General features: G+C 38.3%; 1 protein-coding gene and 1 non-coding gene across 4 annotated transcripts in view; one reads left to right on the top strand and one right to left on the bottom strand.

Annotated features, from left to right (window-relative positions):
* Positions 1–17,127, bottom strand: part of LOC138938238 (knirps-related protein) — a 124,011-nt gene that overhangs the window by 2,664 nt on the left and 104,220 nt on the right. The window contains exons 1-2 of one of the 3 annotated variants that reach the window (XM_070305074.1): positions 8,736–9,499; positions 2,835–2,912 (exon numbers count right to left, since the gene is read on the bottom strand). In XM_070305074.1, coding sequence (XP_070161175.1) covers positions 2,835–2,912 — 78 coding nt within the window. In that variant the 5' untranslated portion in view covers positions 8,736–9,499. Of the gene's footprint in view, positions 1–2,834; positions 2,913–4,727; positions 5,166–8,735; positions 9,500–17,127 lie in introns of those variants that run through there. The other 2 variants (XM_070305073.1, XM_070305075.1) reach the window with 2 other exon arrangements.
* On the top strand, positions 13,377–13,448 carry Trnap-cgg (transfer RNA proline (anticodon CGG)). The gene has a single exon. It is a non-coding gene; the product is annotated as a tRNA-Pro (tRNA).

Here is a 17,127-nt window from a genome sequence, read left to right as displayed (position 1 = left end):
TTCTATTTGTAAGATATCAAATTTTAATTATAGTTGTTATAATATAAAAAAAGCTTGAGATATACCCACACATATTGGCAATTTCTTGGGGATAAAAGGAATAACGAGATATCTCTTTTATTAAGACGATTATATTAAAATCAGCTAAATTATATAATATTAACCCGCGTAATTTTTATTAAAAATATATTTGTTTCAATTTTTGTTATTGTATTCTTTTACAGGTACATTTACCCTGTTACTCAAAGACAATCATCGGTTACTAACGACTCGTTGTCGAATCGGTATCGCGGAATCATCATGTGAGCCACGTTTCAACGAAGACGGTGACGAGAGACGAAAGGCTTGGAAATCAACAAGCACGATACTGCAACGGCATTGTAACACTTGTAACAGGTACGTAACGTCGGAGTTGTTAGCGTGTAACCGTACGCTCTCGTTGTCTCATTCATGGCGTGCGATTGCCGGGGAGGGGGAGATGCGGTGAGGTCGACGGTCGGAGGCGCGTGCGGCCTGTTGTTCTCGTGCTAATTGCCCAAATGGTGCAATTCCACGTGATTCCGACACCGTGCTCGTTGCTTTCGCGTCGCGAGCAGCAATGTGTCTATATGCTTCTTTCTCCTTCCCTCTTTTTTTTCAGCAGGAGAAAATACGTATAAAATTATCTTACCGTTTTACATAATATCATACATATTTCGATCGAGATATATAAATGGACCTAATTTTATTTTCATTAATTTAAAATAAATTTCAAAATAATTTGCCACAATCTTTGTCGTATATATATAGGGTTTCATGGAGTTAGTATATATCAATTATCTTGATAGAATTCTTAAATAATCGTTTTACAATAGTTTTCAAACGTATATTGCGAAATGTTGCTTCTTTTACAATCGGATCGTTGCGAGACAACAGTTTCGGTTGAATTGACATCTAGAATTTCTCAATCGTCGCGATTAATATGTCGCTCGGCGCACAACGGACTGTCACATCGCGAATCGTCGAGCATTTAAAGGGACGCCCGCGCGACCGCGTTGTCCACTTTCGCTTTTTTCTGACCGTACGCACGCTATATTATTAATCGTTTCTGGTTCGTTTGTCCTGGAAACGAGCTCTTCCTGCGGCCTGGTGGTCTCGATGCGCGCATTGCCGAGACCTATGGGCCGGCATCGCGTTCCACTTATTTTCGCCGTCGACGTCGCCGTTTGTCCTCCACCTTCTTGCCGACGTCGCTTACGCGAGTAAGAAAAGGAACGCGAGACGCTTCAGAAGCGATGACACAATTGAGAAAATGCTACCGTTATTACGTGCCCCCTCCTCCCGGCCGCACGCCCCCTTCATTCGTTGTGCACGCTAAAGTTATGCAAACGGCCCTACTTGAAAGCCACGACACGCTTGTTTCGTAGCACCAGCTTTGGACGATCATTATTGAGTCTTCGGCAAGTTTGTCTTAGTATATTCGCGAGAAAGAAATTAATGCATTTTGGAAATTTGTATAGTTGCCCATTATCTCGCAATTCTTTTTAATCATCGTCAAATATTGAATACGCTTAAAGAACAACGGCTAATGAGCAAAAATTTATTATTTTTTGAAATAAACTTCTTTTTATTTTAATTTCCATTTAATTCTATTCTTATGTTCGGCACGCCTTTTCGGGACACTTTGCTACGGCCTCTCTAATTCTACGCGCGAAAGAGTTTAATCACAATCGTTAAGAGATTTTTCAACGAGAAAAAAAAAATAGAAGAGGGAACCGCGGCGGACGCACGTGTGAGGCCCTCCCCCCCTTTCTCGTTCCGATCACCGTGCCGCCTCGAGACGCCGCTTCCGGTGCTTCGCACTTGTTCGCCACAATTGTTTCCGCCCTAGTTCACGGTTACGTCAGCACGACATTGTTTCGTTTCGTTATTTTCGTTTTCAGGCCCATCGTAGCATGTCAGTTCTCCCTTCTCTCCGCAATTCCGCGACCCTCCCCCGCCGCGGCTCCCGTTTTTCTCGCTTCACGCTTCTCGAACGAGCGTTTCGACGCTGACGCCGCGCGGAGATCGGCCTGGCGTTCGTCGCTTTTTATTAATCGAATCCCTCGCGTATGCTCGTTGCCGTTTTTGGATCCCCTCGAGCTAGGTTGATACGCATGCCTGACCGAACGTTTAACCTCGGCTACGGAGCTACTTCGTGAAAGCGACCGCTCGCTTGCCGACCTGCCGCTCTGGGCCTTTGCGAAATCACGGGAAAGAGCGTCGCCCCGCTCGGCGCAGCGTGTCGTCGCGTCGACCGAGAAAAAGTGCGAGCGAGCCACCAAGGAAAACATCATCGTTATTAGACCGATTGATCAGGAGCGAGGTTCTCTTCTCTCTCGGTCACAGACGCGCTTTTTTGACCACGAGATCGATTTCCTTTATGCTCGTTGTCTCGACGCGTGTCCCCGCTTGTGGTGACGGTGTATCCCGATCACGTTATGCGAAGAAGTTTGGACTCTCGGCTTTATGTCACTCTTCCTGTTTTATGTAATTTATATGTTTCCGTTTATAGTTACATTTCAATGATATAGGAAAAATACGAATGATAACAATTATGCAGTACCTATATTTAGAACGCCCTAGCTTTTTAGACCAAATAATCATTTATTGCGAAAATCATAGCGCAAGATATAATAATAATAATAATAATAATAATAATATACCAATATTGCGAGTTATTAAATTTAAGCGAAGGCAGAGAGAGGACACTTATATCAATCGATGATTTTTTTATTGGTAATTTTCAACGTAATAATGTTCAAAAGTTGAAAGATAGAGACGAAAAAGCTTCGATATTAAACTGCAAGATTTACCTTGCAACCCTCGCAGGTGAACGCGCCAAAGTGGAAGCCAGCCGCTGGTTCGCCGCATACCTTGCATTGCTGGTTCATCTGAAAGAGAAAACAATAGTTGTACTGTAACTGATCTCTGGTTGCATTAACGTGCGCATGAATTGTGTATATTTCAAAAATGCTAACACACATATTATCTCAGAGATTAAAGCGAAGAAAAATTTTAATTTCTTAGATATTGCGTATTTAAACAAACATCTCTTCTCTCGGAAAGAGATATCAATCCTTTATCATATTTAATAATTATATATTATTTATAATATTGATCCAAAACGAAAAGTCTGGTAAAATGTAATTGCCATCGACTCTTTATTGTTTTCGCCATAGAAACTTGTTAAATATCAAACGTTTCTAAAATTTTATGACTCAAATCTATACACGAGAAATTATACAATAATTTGAAAGTGATTTCTATCCTCTAGATAATGCACTATTTTTGTGTAATAATAATATGCAGACAGTGCCCGAAAATAATGAGCGAAGCAGAGATCCGTAACAAAAATTATTTATTCAACCATTATACTTTACTCTAAACAATTCATTTAGTCTCATTATTTCCACGCTTCTCCTCAGATCCTATATTGTCATTTTTATGTCATAAATATTCGCTGAATATATTATAAATATATATGTCATTAGAAGATGTTAGAAACTGAGGGAATATTAGTTAACTGAAATTATAAGAAGCTGACTAATATATTGTAAGTTTGTTGCAATACCATAAATTAATGTGACGTTTCTCTAACGAATCACTTCCTACGCGACGGAAACGGAAAGTGGATCGGTCGAAGATACACGTACGTTTGACAAGTCGGCGATGCAATCTTTATCGTGCGCCTACACCGATCGAGCGCGCGATTGAGTAAGAGAAGAGGCGCGTTGCATAATGCGCCGCTTTGCAGTGCAGCCCGCCCGCGCGCGCGCACGCGAATCGCTGGATCGTGGCAAAGCGGCGCGTGTTACGTTCAACGAGCGGAAAACTCTTGCGCTTGCTTTTTTTCCCCCTCTGTTTTCTGTCTCTCTTTCTCGCGCCCGTTCCGCCGAGCCGGCTCCTTTCGCCTTCTTTGGCCGATCGTCCAGAAAACGGACCGTGGCTCCGCGGTCTCATTTTCACACCTCGTCGCTTTTATTTCCTCGCCGCGATCCCTTGCATAACGCGCATTTGTATAGGCCAGCGAAGCGATGCCGCGTTCCGAAACAGAGACAATCGACTCCTACCTCCGTAATGTTCCTTGCTCCTTTTTATTCCTATCGTTTCTCCTTTGTCGAACTCGTCCGTTCGTGACGCGCGTCATCTGCGTTTCCTCCGACTTTTATTTTATTTTATTTTTATTTATTTTATTTTATTTTATTTTATTTATTTTTTTTTTTTTTTAACAAAATGTCAGAAAAGATCAAGAATATATGGGACAATAGCGGTGACCTAGATGCTTGTACCACGGCCCGAGGGCACAACTGTGCCCACCTCCGACGACTTTCATACGTGACGGACTGTCGCTAAATGGGAAAGTAAATCTCAACTAATGGAAAAGACATCTACGTTGTTTGATCAACGGAGTCTCTCTCTCCTGACCTACACCCAACAGTCGTTGACACTTGTCATTCGCGGATGCCGCCGTTTCTGCCGCGGTATATTCTACAGGCTTGTTCTACGCACCATCACGCAATTCCTTTTTCACGCGTTCATATTTTTTCACTTCTCTGCGTTCGCACGCTTACTTCCCGTCGCCCGTTACACACGCAGCACAGAATCACGTTACGATATTATGATGTTATATATTATAAATTGATTTATATCAACAATCACAATAATTTATTTTAGTTTATCTCTTCTTACATTTAAAATTATCTTACCTCTTTTAACTTTAGTTTATCTCTTCTTCGTTCTATTGCTACAGTTTGCAATTTTTTTTCAATATAGTCAAAAAAGTAGCGTATTTTTGCGTTGCATTGTTTGCTCGTTGACGTTCGACGATTGACAGATTTGAGCAACGTCGCCGAGTATTTCTCAATTGTAACTAAATTATTCAGTATACTATTCATTAACGATAGCCGGAGAGCCTGTTCTATCTTCTGTCAAATTTGAATTCTTCGTCGATAAGAATTAAATGGTATTCGTCTTGACGATAAACCAACACAATCGCGACGCCTGACCAACAGCAACCTGTGTTAATAGAGGTAGAGTACATCCGGTAACAGGTAAATCTCATTCGATGGATGCCCATGCGTTCCACGTCGATGCAATCGCGATGTTTAAATGATATTGTGTCGTGTTGAGGTGTCGCAACAAGATACACACAATGTTGTCAGATAAAATCGAATGAGGTTAGCGAATTAGATTCCGCTGGAAAAATAAATAATAGCCGTAAAATATAAAAAATCATAGTATTATAAAACAAAATATCAAATAAATTAATATCAAATTATAAGAATATAAAATTATAAAATAAAATCAATTGATAATATAGAAATATTTCTTCTATTTACTTTATATATAATAATTATCTTACACTATATATTAACCATATAATAATATTCAAAAGGTAAAAAATTACGTGCGACTATTAATAACAACTTTCTTGAGTGAAAATACATTAAGGTAATAAGTAAGGTTACTGATATTATTTACAAAAAAGAAAAAAAATTTGTAAGTCAACAGATGAATGCAAAAGACGAGACGACTATAATGCTGTTGCTACAAGATCTAATTAAGATAAGAAATCTGTACTTCTACCAGATATAACCACGGCAAGAAGCCTGTTACAGTAGATAGAAATAGATTAAGAATAAAGTGAAAAATAAATCAAAATGTAAAGAAAAATAATAACATAGATCAAAATATTTAGCGAAATAAAATCTGGAGAGAGAAGAAGATTGCATATCGTAACATTGAAATATTATATGCACACAAAATGAAATGATTCGTATTAAAAATATTTGACGATTGTGCGTGAAAAATCTTAACGAAAGTAGCATAAAAATGTCAATATAATGATAAGTGATTTTTAGTTGCTGCATATAATATTCCTATATAAACGAAATCGTTGGTTTTGCCTAAGATGATTAATAAACGCTATCTCGGTTCGCGAGAATTATTCGGCGTAATCGGGAATTTCACAATTACACTTGACAACGTAAGTGGTCGCCGCGCGCTTGTTACGGCGATCTCTATCCGCCTCAGTCGGCGCATGCAAACAGCTGATTCACGGCTCGGTAATCGTAATAGCTCGCGCGACTCGCGTATTAGAGATTACGCGAGTTATTATTACGCGAACTACGTATTGTTTTTTCCCTCCAATTTTCCGATGATCGTTTCCTCATAACAGCAAGAGAGTCTCTTTAAGGTGGATACATTTGTTCGTTCGCTCAGTTGTACCCATTTGTCATAACGAAGCGTTGCCGCGGAAACGTGTCACCCTTCTCGAGAAGTCACCCGGACACGAGCGTGCGAATCTAGTGTCCGGCAATAATAAAAGGCGATCCGATCTTGGATTCGTCGCCGATCGACGGCCCCCGTTCATGCGGGCGCAAAGGTGCTCTCCGTAATAAGCACTCGTCTCTCGGCACTCCTGTCTACCGACGACGATGCTCGGCGCGTGTTATCGTCGAGAGCGGATCTCGGCGGCAACCATCATCGCCAAGATCGTCGGCGACCGCCACGAGGCCTGACCTTGCGGATTGTTGCGCCAAGCAAGCGCGGATCCGTGCAGAGCCGTGAGAGAATCGTAACGACTCCCGCGAATCGGAAAGTCTCTGTGCCCGGTGATCATCGACGGTGACTGCGAGACATTTGATGCGCATCTGTCAGGACGCTCGTAAAGCATTCGATCGTGGCAATTCCTGCAGACCGTGCCGCATTTGTTCTCCTTTCTCATGCCGATATCCTCTACAAACAAACAACCACCCACTGTGCCTTTCATCGCCGAAAAAAATAGACTTTCACGTTGCCCCGAAAAAAGAAAAAAACGAGAATGATTCTAACGAAAAAAAAAGAAAAAAAGAAAAAATCGTTCTCACCTCATTCTCATGCTTTTCGCTGAATTGCTATTGAAGTGGCTAAATCGAGAAAATGAATCTAATATTCTATATACTTTTTCTCGCAGAAGAAAAGTATTCCTCCCTCTCTCTCTCTCTCTCTCTCTCTCTCTCTCTCTCTCTCTCTCTCTCTCTCTCTCTCTCTAAAGAGACGATAACAACAAAAAATCCGGAACGTTAAAAAAACGTTGAGCTATTCTTCCGAACCAACAGACTTATTTTAACCGACCCTTTTTGCGGTCAGAATGTATAAGTATGTGGAAATGAATCGCTGAAATTCTTTTGTCTATTGTATCGCAAAATCACTACGCCCTGTAATAACTGAAGCTTGCCTAAAAAATTGGTGTGTAATTAGAATTTTCAAGGCGACGTATAAGGCTTTTAACTATATACCTAAAAGCCTCCTTAAAAAGTTTGTCCTTAAAGCTCGTAAAATAAAGCTCTTAGAAATTTTTCTTGGAAAAGAAAAAGCGTTTGAAGATATTTTCGCGAATTATCGTGTATTATTACAAAGAAAAATGTTACATAAAAATTTTCCTCTACTTTCACTTTCTACTGGATATCGTATCTTTTTATAAAATCATTTCTATTTCTCAATTGCTGTAAATCGTCTTTATTGAAACGAATGATGATAAACAAAGAGAGAAATAATACGGTAGAATTTCTTTTAACGTGAACGTGGCAAAAGAATGTAAAAAGGCGGATACATTTTTATTGTTTGTTTTTATTAGGAAGTTTTTATTTAAGAGGTTGAAACTTGAAAAGCAACTGAGATGTGTTATTAAATAACAAAGAGAGACCTTATATTTTTTTTTTTTTTCTTTAGTATCAGCAAACATTATATATATGTGTGTACGTAAAATTTGCTACGTATCATAGTGATAGTGGCGGCCGACGGCGATTCATCTTGTTATTGCTTACGGGCCGTTCGCTACCATTTCAAATATCAGCCAATCGCTTGCACGTGCACGTTCATATCCAAATTGATCGAGGATTTCGCTCGAACGACAATCGATACGGCGATCGATCGGCCTGCGAGGAAGCGCTTCCGGCATCTCGCAACCTCGTCTCAGCGAACGGCGGTGCTCCAGTTTGCGAAGAACAACTTCCGTTCTTTCGAAACAGCAAGACGTTCCGCAACATACGTACCGCCAATCTGGCTTTCGCATCGGCCTGCGTGCGACGCAATGACGATGATTCCGATTCTATTTTATTTATCGCAATTGTACGTACGATCGACACGACGGCCGATTTATCGCGGCTTGTACGAAGTCGCGGACAAATGCTACGTTTTACGATGACAAACAGGTTGGGGAGGACGCACGCGCGTTTGACAGAATTGACGAGTCACGAGTGACAACTCATCACGGCATCTAAATCCGCGACGAAACGATTCCGAAGCAAATTCTCATCGCTCTCGCGTTCTCGCTCGTTTCCGATCGTCGTCTTCGAGGCACGACGCGGTATCCAATATCATTAAGATTCTATCAAATACGAATACACGCGATTAGAAAATTGATTAGTTGCAACAAATTGTGATCGTATTGATAATTCTAATCGATCGAAAGTTTTATCGTTTATTATCTAAACGCATACCTTTAACCGAATCAAAATCGTTATGCCGATGTCGGGCTTTGAATAAATCAATTCTTTTTATAATTAATTATTTTTTTTCGATGCATGTCATTAGATATTTATTTAGATATTTGTCAACAACATAATTTCTCGAACTAATCGAACGTTGCCTTAAGAATTTTGATGATGCTCCGATATCGGTGTGAAAGACACTCTATTGAGACGATGAAATTATCATGAGATGTTACATACTTTTGTCGTTACGATGAGTTAAGGGAAGATGTGAACAGCATTCAGCATCGATTTGGATCAGTCGGATTCTATATTCCACCGAATCACCACTAATCTTCGAAGGCGAGTCTTCTAGTGGCGCTCTTCGCCACTAGTCACCTCAACATTCGCATTTGACAAGGCACAAGACACCGAAAATTTTTGTTCATTGTCCTCGGGTGATCACAGATGAGAGCAACACGACACAAAATTCCACGATCAATCAAACACACTTAGGAGGGTACTTTCCACAATGCATACATTTCTAAATAAGGTCTCTTGCCGTTATTAACATATGTCAAGTCTTCTATCCGAAAAGATATCCGCTCGACATGGAAGAGAAATCATTACAGCTAACAGCATCGAATGATTTGAACCTCAAGTTGAACCGCATCAGTCCGTGCCTCTTGATTGCACCTTGCCGCGACTAGTTTCGCGCAAAAGGTCGCGAACCGACGACGGCGAATGCGAATTCTCGCGACTGGTGCGACCGGATAACGGAAGAAATGAAGACTCTTGACGCGCCGATGACCGTTAGGTGAATGACTTTGGTAGGTGAGGGTGTCCACGTCGATTCTTGAATCGGCCCCCACTTCTGCACATTTATTTTCCACGGTCCCACTTGGATCGAGTTTCCGTTCGTTCGCTCGTTTGCCGTACGGCACGGCTCGCTCTCGTAAGTGTTTCTCGAATGGGCCTTATAGGCATACTGTGCGTCGGATCGGCACGGTCTATCCCAAGTGGTACAGGTGGGTTGCGGTCCTGTCGTACCTTTGGTGGGGATTTTGCTGGACGACCGGATAATCCTTCTACACTTGGCGGTGGGGGTTGACGAAGGAGGGGCTTCAACGCTTTACCCTTTCCTTTCGTCTTTTCCTACTCCTTTCTTTGTATCTTCTCCTACCCTTCGTGAATCTTAGATATCTACCTACGACATACGGACCCAAATTCTCCAAGTAAACTCTCCTTGCGATATGTTTGCTTTTTTTTTCTTATAGAGAAAAAACGGGATTTATCTTCCCTATTACAGATTATACTTTTTCAGCGATATATCGATCCATATAAAAATCGACGGCTAAAGCCAAAAGAGCAAGTGTACAAGAGTTTGTTTATAAAATAAATTTACAGTACTTTGGAGACAGACTTTGATTTGATTTGTGAATATCATAATATTATAAAAATTACTTTAACACGTACTAGCTTTCCATTTTGTACATTTTATTAAAAGTTTTCTTAATCATTTCTTTATACTAGAAAAATAGTCTTAAAAGAAATTTGCACAGGTATTTTTTTACTATTTTAAGGTAACTAAAATTTACGATGATGTAAAAAAAGAACAACCTCGACTGAAGCCAATTAAATATTTTATGAATAATTTTTTTAATATATACGTCACGAATTTTAAGCATAATCAATCTTTAAGAAAAAAATATCTTCTTTAGTCACAGTGAGTTATTTATCGTTTTTTCTGCAATGTCGATTTAATGTCGTCACATATTAGACGGAACACGCATTTTCGTGTTATTCTTTCGGGCAAACAGTAACGTTTCAGCAATAGAAACAGTTTCAGCAATAGTGACAACGATTATATGTAGAAACTTTGCTTCTGTAGGTTCGAGGAAACAATTTATAGCAATTTGTTTTACGTGATAGTTTGCTATTTAGACCGTCACATTTAATGTGAAATACGTCGAAACGACTACGCGTTTTTATAAGACTTGACACGAACGAATATATCACGCACTTACGCACGCGTATAATGAGATGATTCTCGAAATACGTCTTTGGAGGGACGATCGTGATAGCACGTGGGGCGATCTCGAATTGTGCTCGAGGGCAAATAAATTCAATGCTTATAACGCTCGATCGCTTGTATGTCAGGATTTTCTTGTATGTCGATATTTTCTCTGAAAACGCGCCGCTTTTCTAATACCTGTCTATGTCGAATGATGTATCGAAAAATATGTAAAACGAAAGTTACTTTTACCTAACATAGAATTTTCACCATCGCAGTGTGGCCAGAGAATGATATAAATTTGCCTGGAGCTATAAAGACCGATTAATTAACGATAATTAAAATTTTAGGCATATTTAAAATCATGACAAATATTGCCGAAATCGAGATTATGGACTTGGATAGTAGTCGCTCTTTCTTACAGCTAAATCTTTTTCCTAATCGTCGTATTATTATCATCTAAAATAAGATATTGTTTAAAACAAACATATTATAGGAATAAAAAAAAATATATTTTATTCTTAGAATTATTTGCAGATACGATATATACATAATAATGTAACTAATAATGTAGCTATGTAAAATGTGTAACATTGAATTTATTAGACTTCTGACAGATTTTTCGTAAGTTTTATGATAAGCGTATTCTTCCTTTTTCAAAAATGTATATTAGTATTAACGTTTGTTTTTGAGTACTATTTTAGATATCTTCGTTACTCTTGTTTTATGTTTAGTGAATTATTTATGCTAGATATACAATAGATATAGTAAATCTTAAGCTGTAAGAAAATTACCAATAACAATTTATTATTCTTCTGACATTTGATTGTGATTGATCAATTGTAATTTCTTATAGCTTGAAGCTTATTTTATACCTATTATAGATCCGGGTTTAGCATTTGCGCTTATCCTTCTTCGTGGAAATATCGAAAATATATTATTAAAATAAACTACTACCATTTTCTCACTAAACATTTTTTTCTTTTATATTAAAATTATTTAAAATTAAATGCGTAAAATAGAAAGCGTAAAATTCAAATTGTAAGATACACGATTTAAATATATGAGCAACAAATGCGATGAAACAACGTCAGTTAAAAACATATTTCAATTTTCGTGTTTTTAAATCAATATAATTCCGATTTAACATGCAATTTTAGCTATTTAAAACGGAGATGGAAAGCAAAAAAAAAGAACAATGGTCGGGTGTTACTATATTTTGTATCGAAACCGTTCAAATTTTTATAAAGGCATTAACCAAAATTGGTGGAAATGCCTTTCGAATCATTTAAACTACCTCTTAGTTTCTTACGATGAAAAATCATATCGAGAGTCCGATTACAAATTACGCACATTATTTTGAAAAGCAACGTTATGAAAACACTTGGTATTTATAACGGCATCGGAAACGTTTGCTCTCGTTTTGAACCTTGCATTTTTATTGGGTCTTTCGCAGAATTGTATCTATTGAATAGCGCGTGAACCCTTTCCTTTTTTACCTGTGAATGCCATATTTTTAAATTTCATAGTCGAATAGTTTTCTGGGGAAAGTTAGAAAGATTCTCATTTTTCTTCTTTATAAGAAAAATTTTTGACAGTTGAACAACACAAGGATTGAATATTGAATTTTTATTATTGCAATAATATAATGAGAAGAAAGGATAGAAGAGTGACTTTCAGATTTTTAAATTTTTATAGTTTTTAAATTTTTTTCTTTGGTAATCTGTTTAAGAATGTATATTAGGATTTATAATCATAGAAATATCTCTATGTATATATTGCTCGGAAATAAGGAAATTTCTATGGTAAATATAGCATTATATATTCCGTGATACTTTTTTCAAAGTCATTACAATATCGTGGTCAATGATTTCGTACACTTTCACTTCCTCCGTCTATTTCGAGTGAGACTGTATCTCTCAAGGGAACTATTCATCTAGCCCTTGGCTGAAAGATTATCTCGCGAAAGCCTCGTTTGCGTTTAACCCAAGGTTCGAGCGAAACGTAGAGAAGTTTTTCCTCCCCCTTTCCTCCCCTTTGCTTCTCCTGCCCTTTTTCTCGCGCGAACAGGTCCCGCAATTACGTTCGATGAAAAGTAATTGCACAACCCACGCTTCGTGACCTTTCTTCAACTTTATTGTAGGCCACATGCACTCCTCAAAACGCGCCGCTTATTCCACGATGGGATGATACGCGGATGCTGGGGCGAGTAACACGCAACGCAAATCTACTTCGCTGACTACAGATGGAGCCACGAGCTCCGCGTCGACTTCGATTTCCCGTCTACCTGTCATCCTTCCTCTGCGCCTCTTACTATCTCGATCAAAGCGCTCACGCCTTGCGTATATGTCAGTGTATTATCTGTATGTGGTTTTGTTTTAAATCGCTTTACTTTATCGTTACTTTTCGTTTGTGTCTCTTGCACGTAGATTTAATACGACGCCCTTATCAGCCCTGAACGATATAAGGTACGTAATCAAATTTAGCATCGTAACGATCACGAATTTGAGATTCGCGGAAAAACGATTTTAAGATTAACTTTAAGAATATCTTTTATCGAGAGAAGACGGATAGAAAATAAAAATATATCCAATAATTAAGTATTGGGATAGATTAAGTAATTGTCGAAGATATTTTGAATTTTAAATTTCTAAAATCTAAATTCATAAATGTATCTTGATATGTTTGATATAAGATATAAAGAATGTTTGTTTCCATTCCTTACGAGAAATAAATCGGGAATGCACACGAGCGTGACTGGACTTGTGCAGTAACTGGAACACTAATCACATATATTTTATATAATCGTATTGTAAGATCTTTAATTAGACCAACGTAACTTTATGTCTGCTGTATTAATATTTCCATAAGAGAGAGGCAGTCAATACGGCTCGTTGGTCTAGGGGTATGATTCTCGCTTCGGGTGCGAGAGGTCCCGGGTTCAAATCCCGGACGAGCCCATGGAACTTAATTTTTGCTTTCTGACCAAATAATTATTAAATTTATTAAATTTTCAAATATATATATGTATATATATTTTTTTTTAGAGATCGTGTTTTTGCTTATTTTAAAGTATAGATCTGTCTATAAAGAGATATCGAATCGTTACTTTGTCGATTTCTTATTTACATCCGCCTTGACGTAATTAATTATATATTATTCGTCAACGTCAATTAAATCCTTATCTGCGCACAACGCGCGAAATAAAGAGAGATAAATAACAACAAGAACGATATCTCGACGTGTTGCGTAAAGGCATATTAGTTTTTTGTACGAAGCAGACAATTAATATCCTGTCCAGCAAGGGGATAACGCCCTTTTTTTAGCACAACGAGAGCTTGTATAATCCTTTGAATTATATCTCATTAATGATCCGGGTTTACCTTAGGACTATGCGGTGCCCTCTAATTCGAACACCGGCCCCTTTGATGTTCTAATGCGTTTCTAAAGATAGACCTTTTTTATTTGGCCGATAACGGGATGTCCATTCTGACTGCCTTCTTAAGGATAGGGTCACGTATAAAATTGTGCTAAACTCTCCGCTTTTGATCCAAAGACGATGAGTCTTGTGTACGGTAAATTGACAAAATATGTTACAGAATTTTGTTACGTATTATACGATTCATATTTTATATTGAATCAGTCATATATATTGTATATATATTGTTCTAAATTTTACAATAAATTGAATATTGTGATATATATGTACTAACGATTTTTAATTTGTAATACTGGAAACATGTGCAATTCTTTTCGTGCAATAATTTTATTTACGCTGATTAGACTTAATTAAATGCTGACAAACACAATTAGTTAACATTGTACACGATACACAAAGAGGCGGCCGAAAGTAGTGCGCGACAGATTCGCCAAAATACGCGATATTAAAGGACCTTGACGAAAAAGAATTCTCCTGCTTCGTAAATGACCGCAGGTATAACGCGAAGGTACGCGTCGTGCGATCCGCGTTGATCGATTGTCGGCCCGTTAACGATGACGTAGCTTCTAAAATCATCGAAATGCCCGTTGCCACTTGGCTCTCGCCTTAATCGCATGTCAGATGTTCATGCGGTATAATCAACACCGGGTATAGTGCGCGAGCGGCGACAATTATTCCTTTCTCCGACACGTAGCGACAGAAACGAGCGTATCACGTGGACGAAACTTATTTTATTGATCAGTATATTTCCGGTAAGCTATGATATTCGTTCGTATGTTATACATTTCCATTATTTATTGTGTAACTTTACATACTTTTTTTACAATGCGGCGCGCAAAGGCCGCGCGAATTATACAATACATTAATGTTAATCGGCGGTCATCTCCTGGCTTCTCGCGCGGTGACGGCGATAAATATGAAAAATCGGCCTATACGTCGGAATATCAAATTAGCGTGGAATTGAAATTTTGCAACGTTAAGGCGAGCCTCAGCGCAATTTATCGCGATAATAAATTGTCCAGCGACGAACACATTCTGCGAGATTTCGCAAGATCGGAACGCATCGTGATCGTAAACTCCGATTATTTAATTCTCTGCGTCCGCTACCGTGCGCGCATACCTCCACCGACATTGTCCGAAATTGTATGAGTCATTCGCGAGGGAAAATATATCTGAAGTGCGACGATTTATGCGAGAAACGATATTCGCTGGCGCGTCGGAAATGGAGCCTGAACCATTAATCTCGTCTTTTTTTTTTTTTTTTTTTTTTTTTTTTAGTTCGTTACGAATATGTGTGCGATATAACACATGCGTGATTTTTTGAGAAAACGTTACGCGATCGTTTTCCTTTATTTCAACTTGTTAAATTTTTTTAAATCAACTGCTCTATAGGCCAGGCATAATTAAATTTAAAAAATGTTAAATAATGCCTCGTGTGTCGTTTTTTTTTTTTTTATGCTGTTTTATCGTAACATTTTCGTTTCGATCTTATATCCATTTATTTTATTCATTTTTTTGTGCAAGAAATAACGTCGTGAGTATATATTTCCTCGCACACGGATGTCTTGAAGCCATCGCTATCTTGCGCGATTCATGAATCCGTGAAGCTACACAATTGCGGCTAATTCGGGGCAAAAATTTCGACATTTGACAAGCTGTCGGACGCATCCAAGAAAAAAAAAAAAAAAAAAAAAAAAAAAAAAATTAAGGAAAGATTGAATTTTTTTTACGTAATCGTAAGATTATACGATGCAAAAGGAGTTATCGTAATTGTTTGTAAAATTGCAAAAGCGAATGTTTCGGCAAAAATGTGTTTGTGCAATCGAGCTTCTTTGAATCGCGAGTCCTTTTATCGACAACCAAAGGCACATGCGAGACGTTTGAATGCGCTTCCATTCTTTACGCTTCTTCTTCGTCGCTTTTTGCGCCATTGCTCGATGAAGGGGGAGAAGGAGAAAGAGCGCGCGATTAAGTAATAGGTAATTAATAGAGGCACCGTTTTATCCTGATTTTTTACCGCGCACGAGGGCACGCTCGCAGTAATTATAGCCCTACGTCATATACTTCCCTGCCGTCTCTCCTCTCTCGCACTTCTCAACTCGACTGTGTTTGTAATCTCGCACGCATCTCGCATATGACAGGGTCGCCCGTAAAAATCTGAACGTGCAATTAGGGCCAAATCGTTAATTTATTTTTCTCTACGTATGGGCCTATGCTTTTGATCCGTAAAATTATTATTGGATGCGCGTCATTGAGAAGCCGCGATGCGAATTGTGAGGGCGAATTTTTTGTACAAAAAAACGCAAGTTATTTCAGTTACTAATAATCTTCATATTACTAATCTGAAATGCTAGAAAAATAGTATATTGGTTAAAAAAATTGATAGAAAATTATTTTCAATTAAAATTATAATAAATTAATTACATACTTTTATATATATATATATATATATGTGTTCCAAAATTACAATATACAATTAAATATTTTTTTTGCAAATTATAAGCGTAAGTGAAAAAATTGATTTTACATGTATTTCAATATAGATAAAATCTGCAAATAACAATCATTGAAATGATATTATAAGATCTATAATTTATATTAATGTTAGATTAATAATTTTATTGTAAAAAAAAATTATGTATAATTTATAATTTTTAATTAAAGAGAGAGTTGATGATCCATATTACAGCTGGACTCAGCTTATTTCAAGAAAATTTCTCGATATCATGATGTTGATGCACAATACTGGACTGCAACTTTGACATCCAACAAGAATCTGCGTGTCACGCGACGCGTAGTAAATGAACGGTTGATTCCGGATGTTTCCAGCGTAACGCGAACCTCGGGGTTAAACGTTCGACGTATCTCAAAACGAGAAAAGGGGCGAAGCTGTCGAAATACACGTGTCGTACGCGACACGTGGTGAGACCGACCGGCCAGTTTTGTGATTTACGCAAAGTAATCCCATTATGGGTCGCGTCGCCCGTTAACATCACACGCGCGGTTTCGCGTATTGGTAGCTGGAAGATGCTGGAAAACGAGCGAATTAGCGAGCCTGTTAGCGAAGAAACGATATATTTCGCTAAAATATTAAAAAAAAGCGATGTTGTTCAGAAGATAAGAAACTCTCTCGATCAGCTCAAGATATTTTTCTTCGACTGTACAAATGCTCTTCCCTCCCCCCCTCCCCCCTCCCCCCG

Source organism: Polyergus mexicanus, unplaced genomic scaffold (genome assembly GCF_030449975.1).
Source record: "Polyergus mexicanus isolate NDT 795.1 unplaced genomic scaffold, iyPolMexi1.0 SCAF_12, whole genome shotgun sequence".
NCBI classification, from domain to species: Eukaryota; Metazoa; Arthropoda; class Insecta; order Hymenoptera; family Formicidae; genus Polyergus; species Polyergus mexicanus.
Note: the sequence above shows the minus strand (reverse complement) of the source record. Positions and strands in the feature narration are given on the sequence as shown.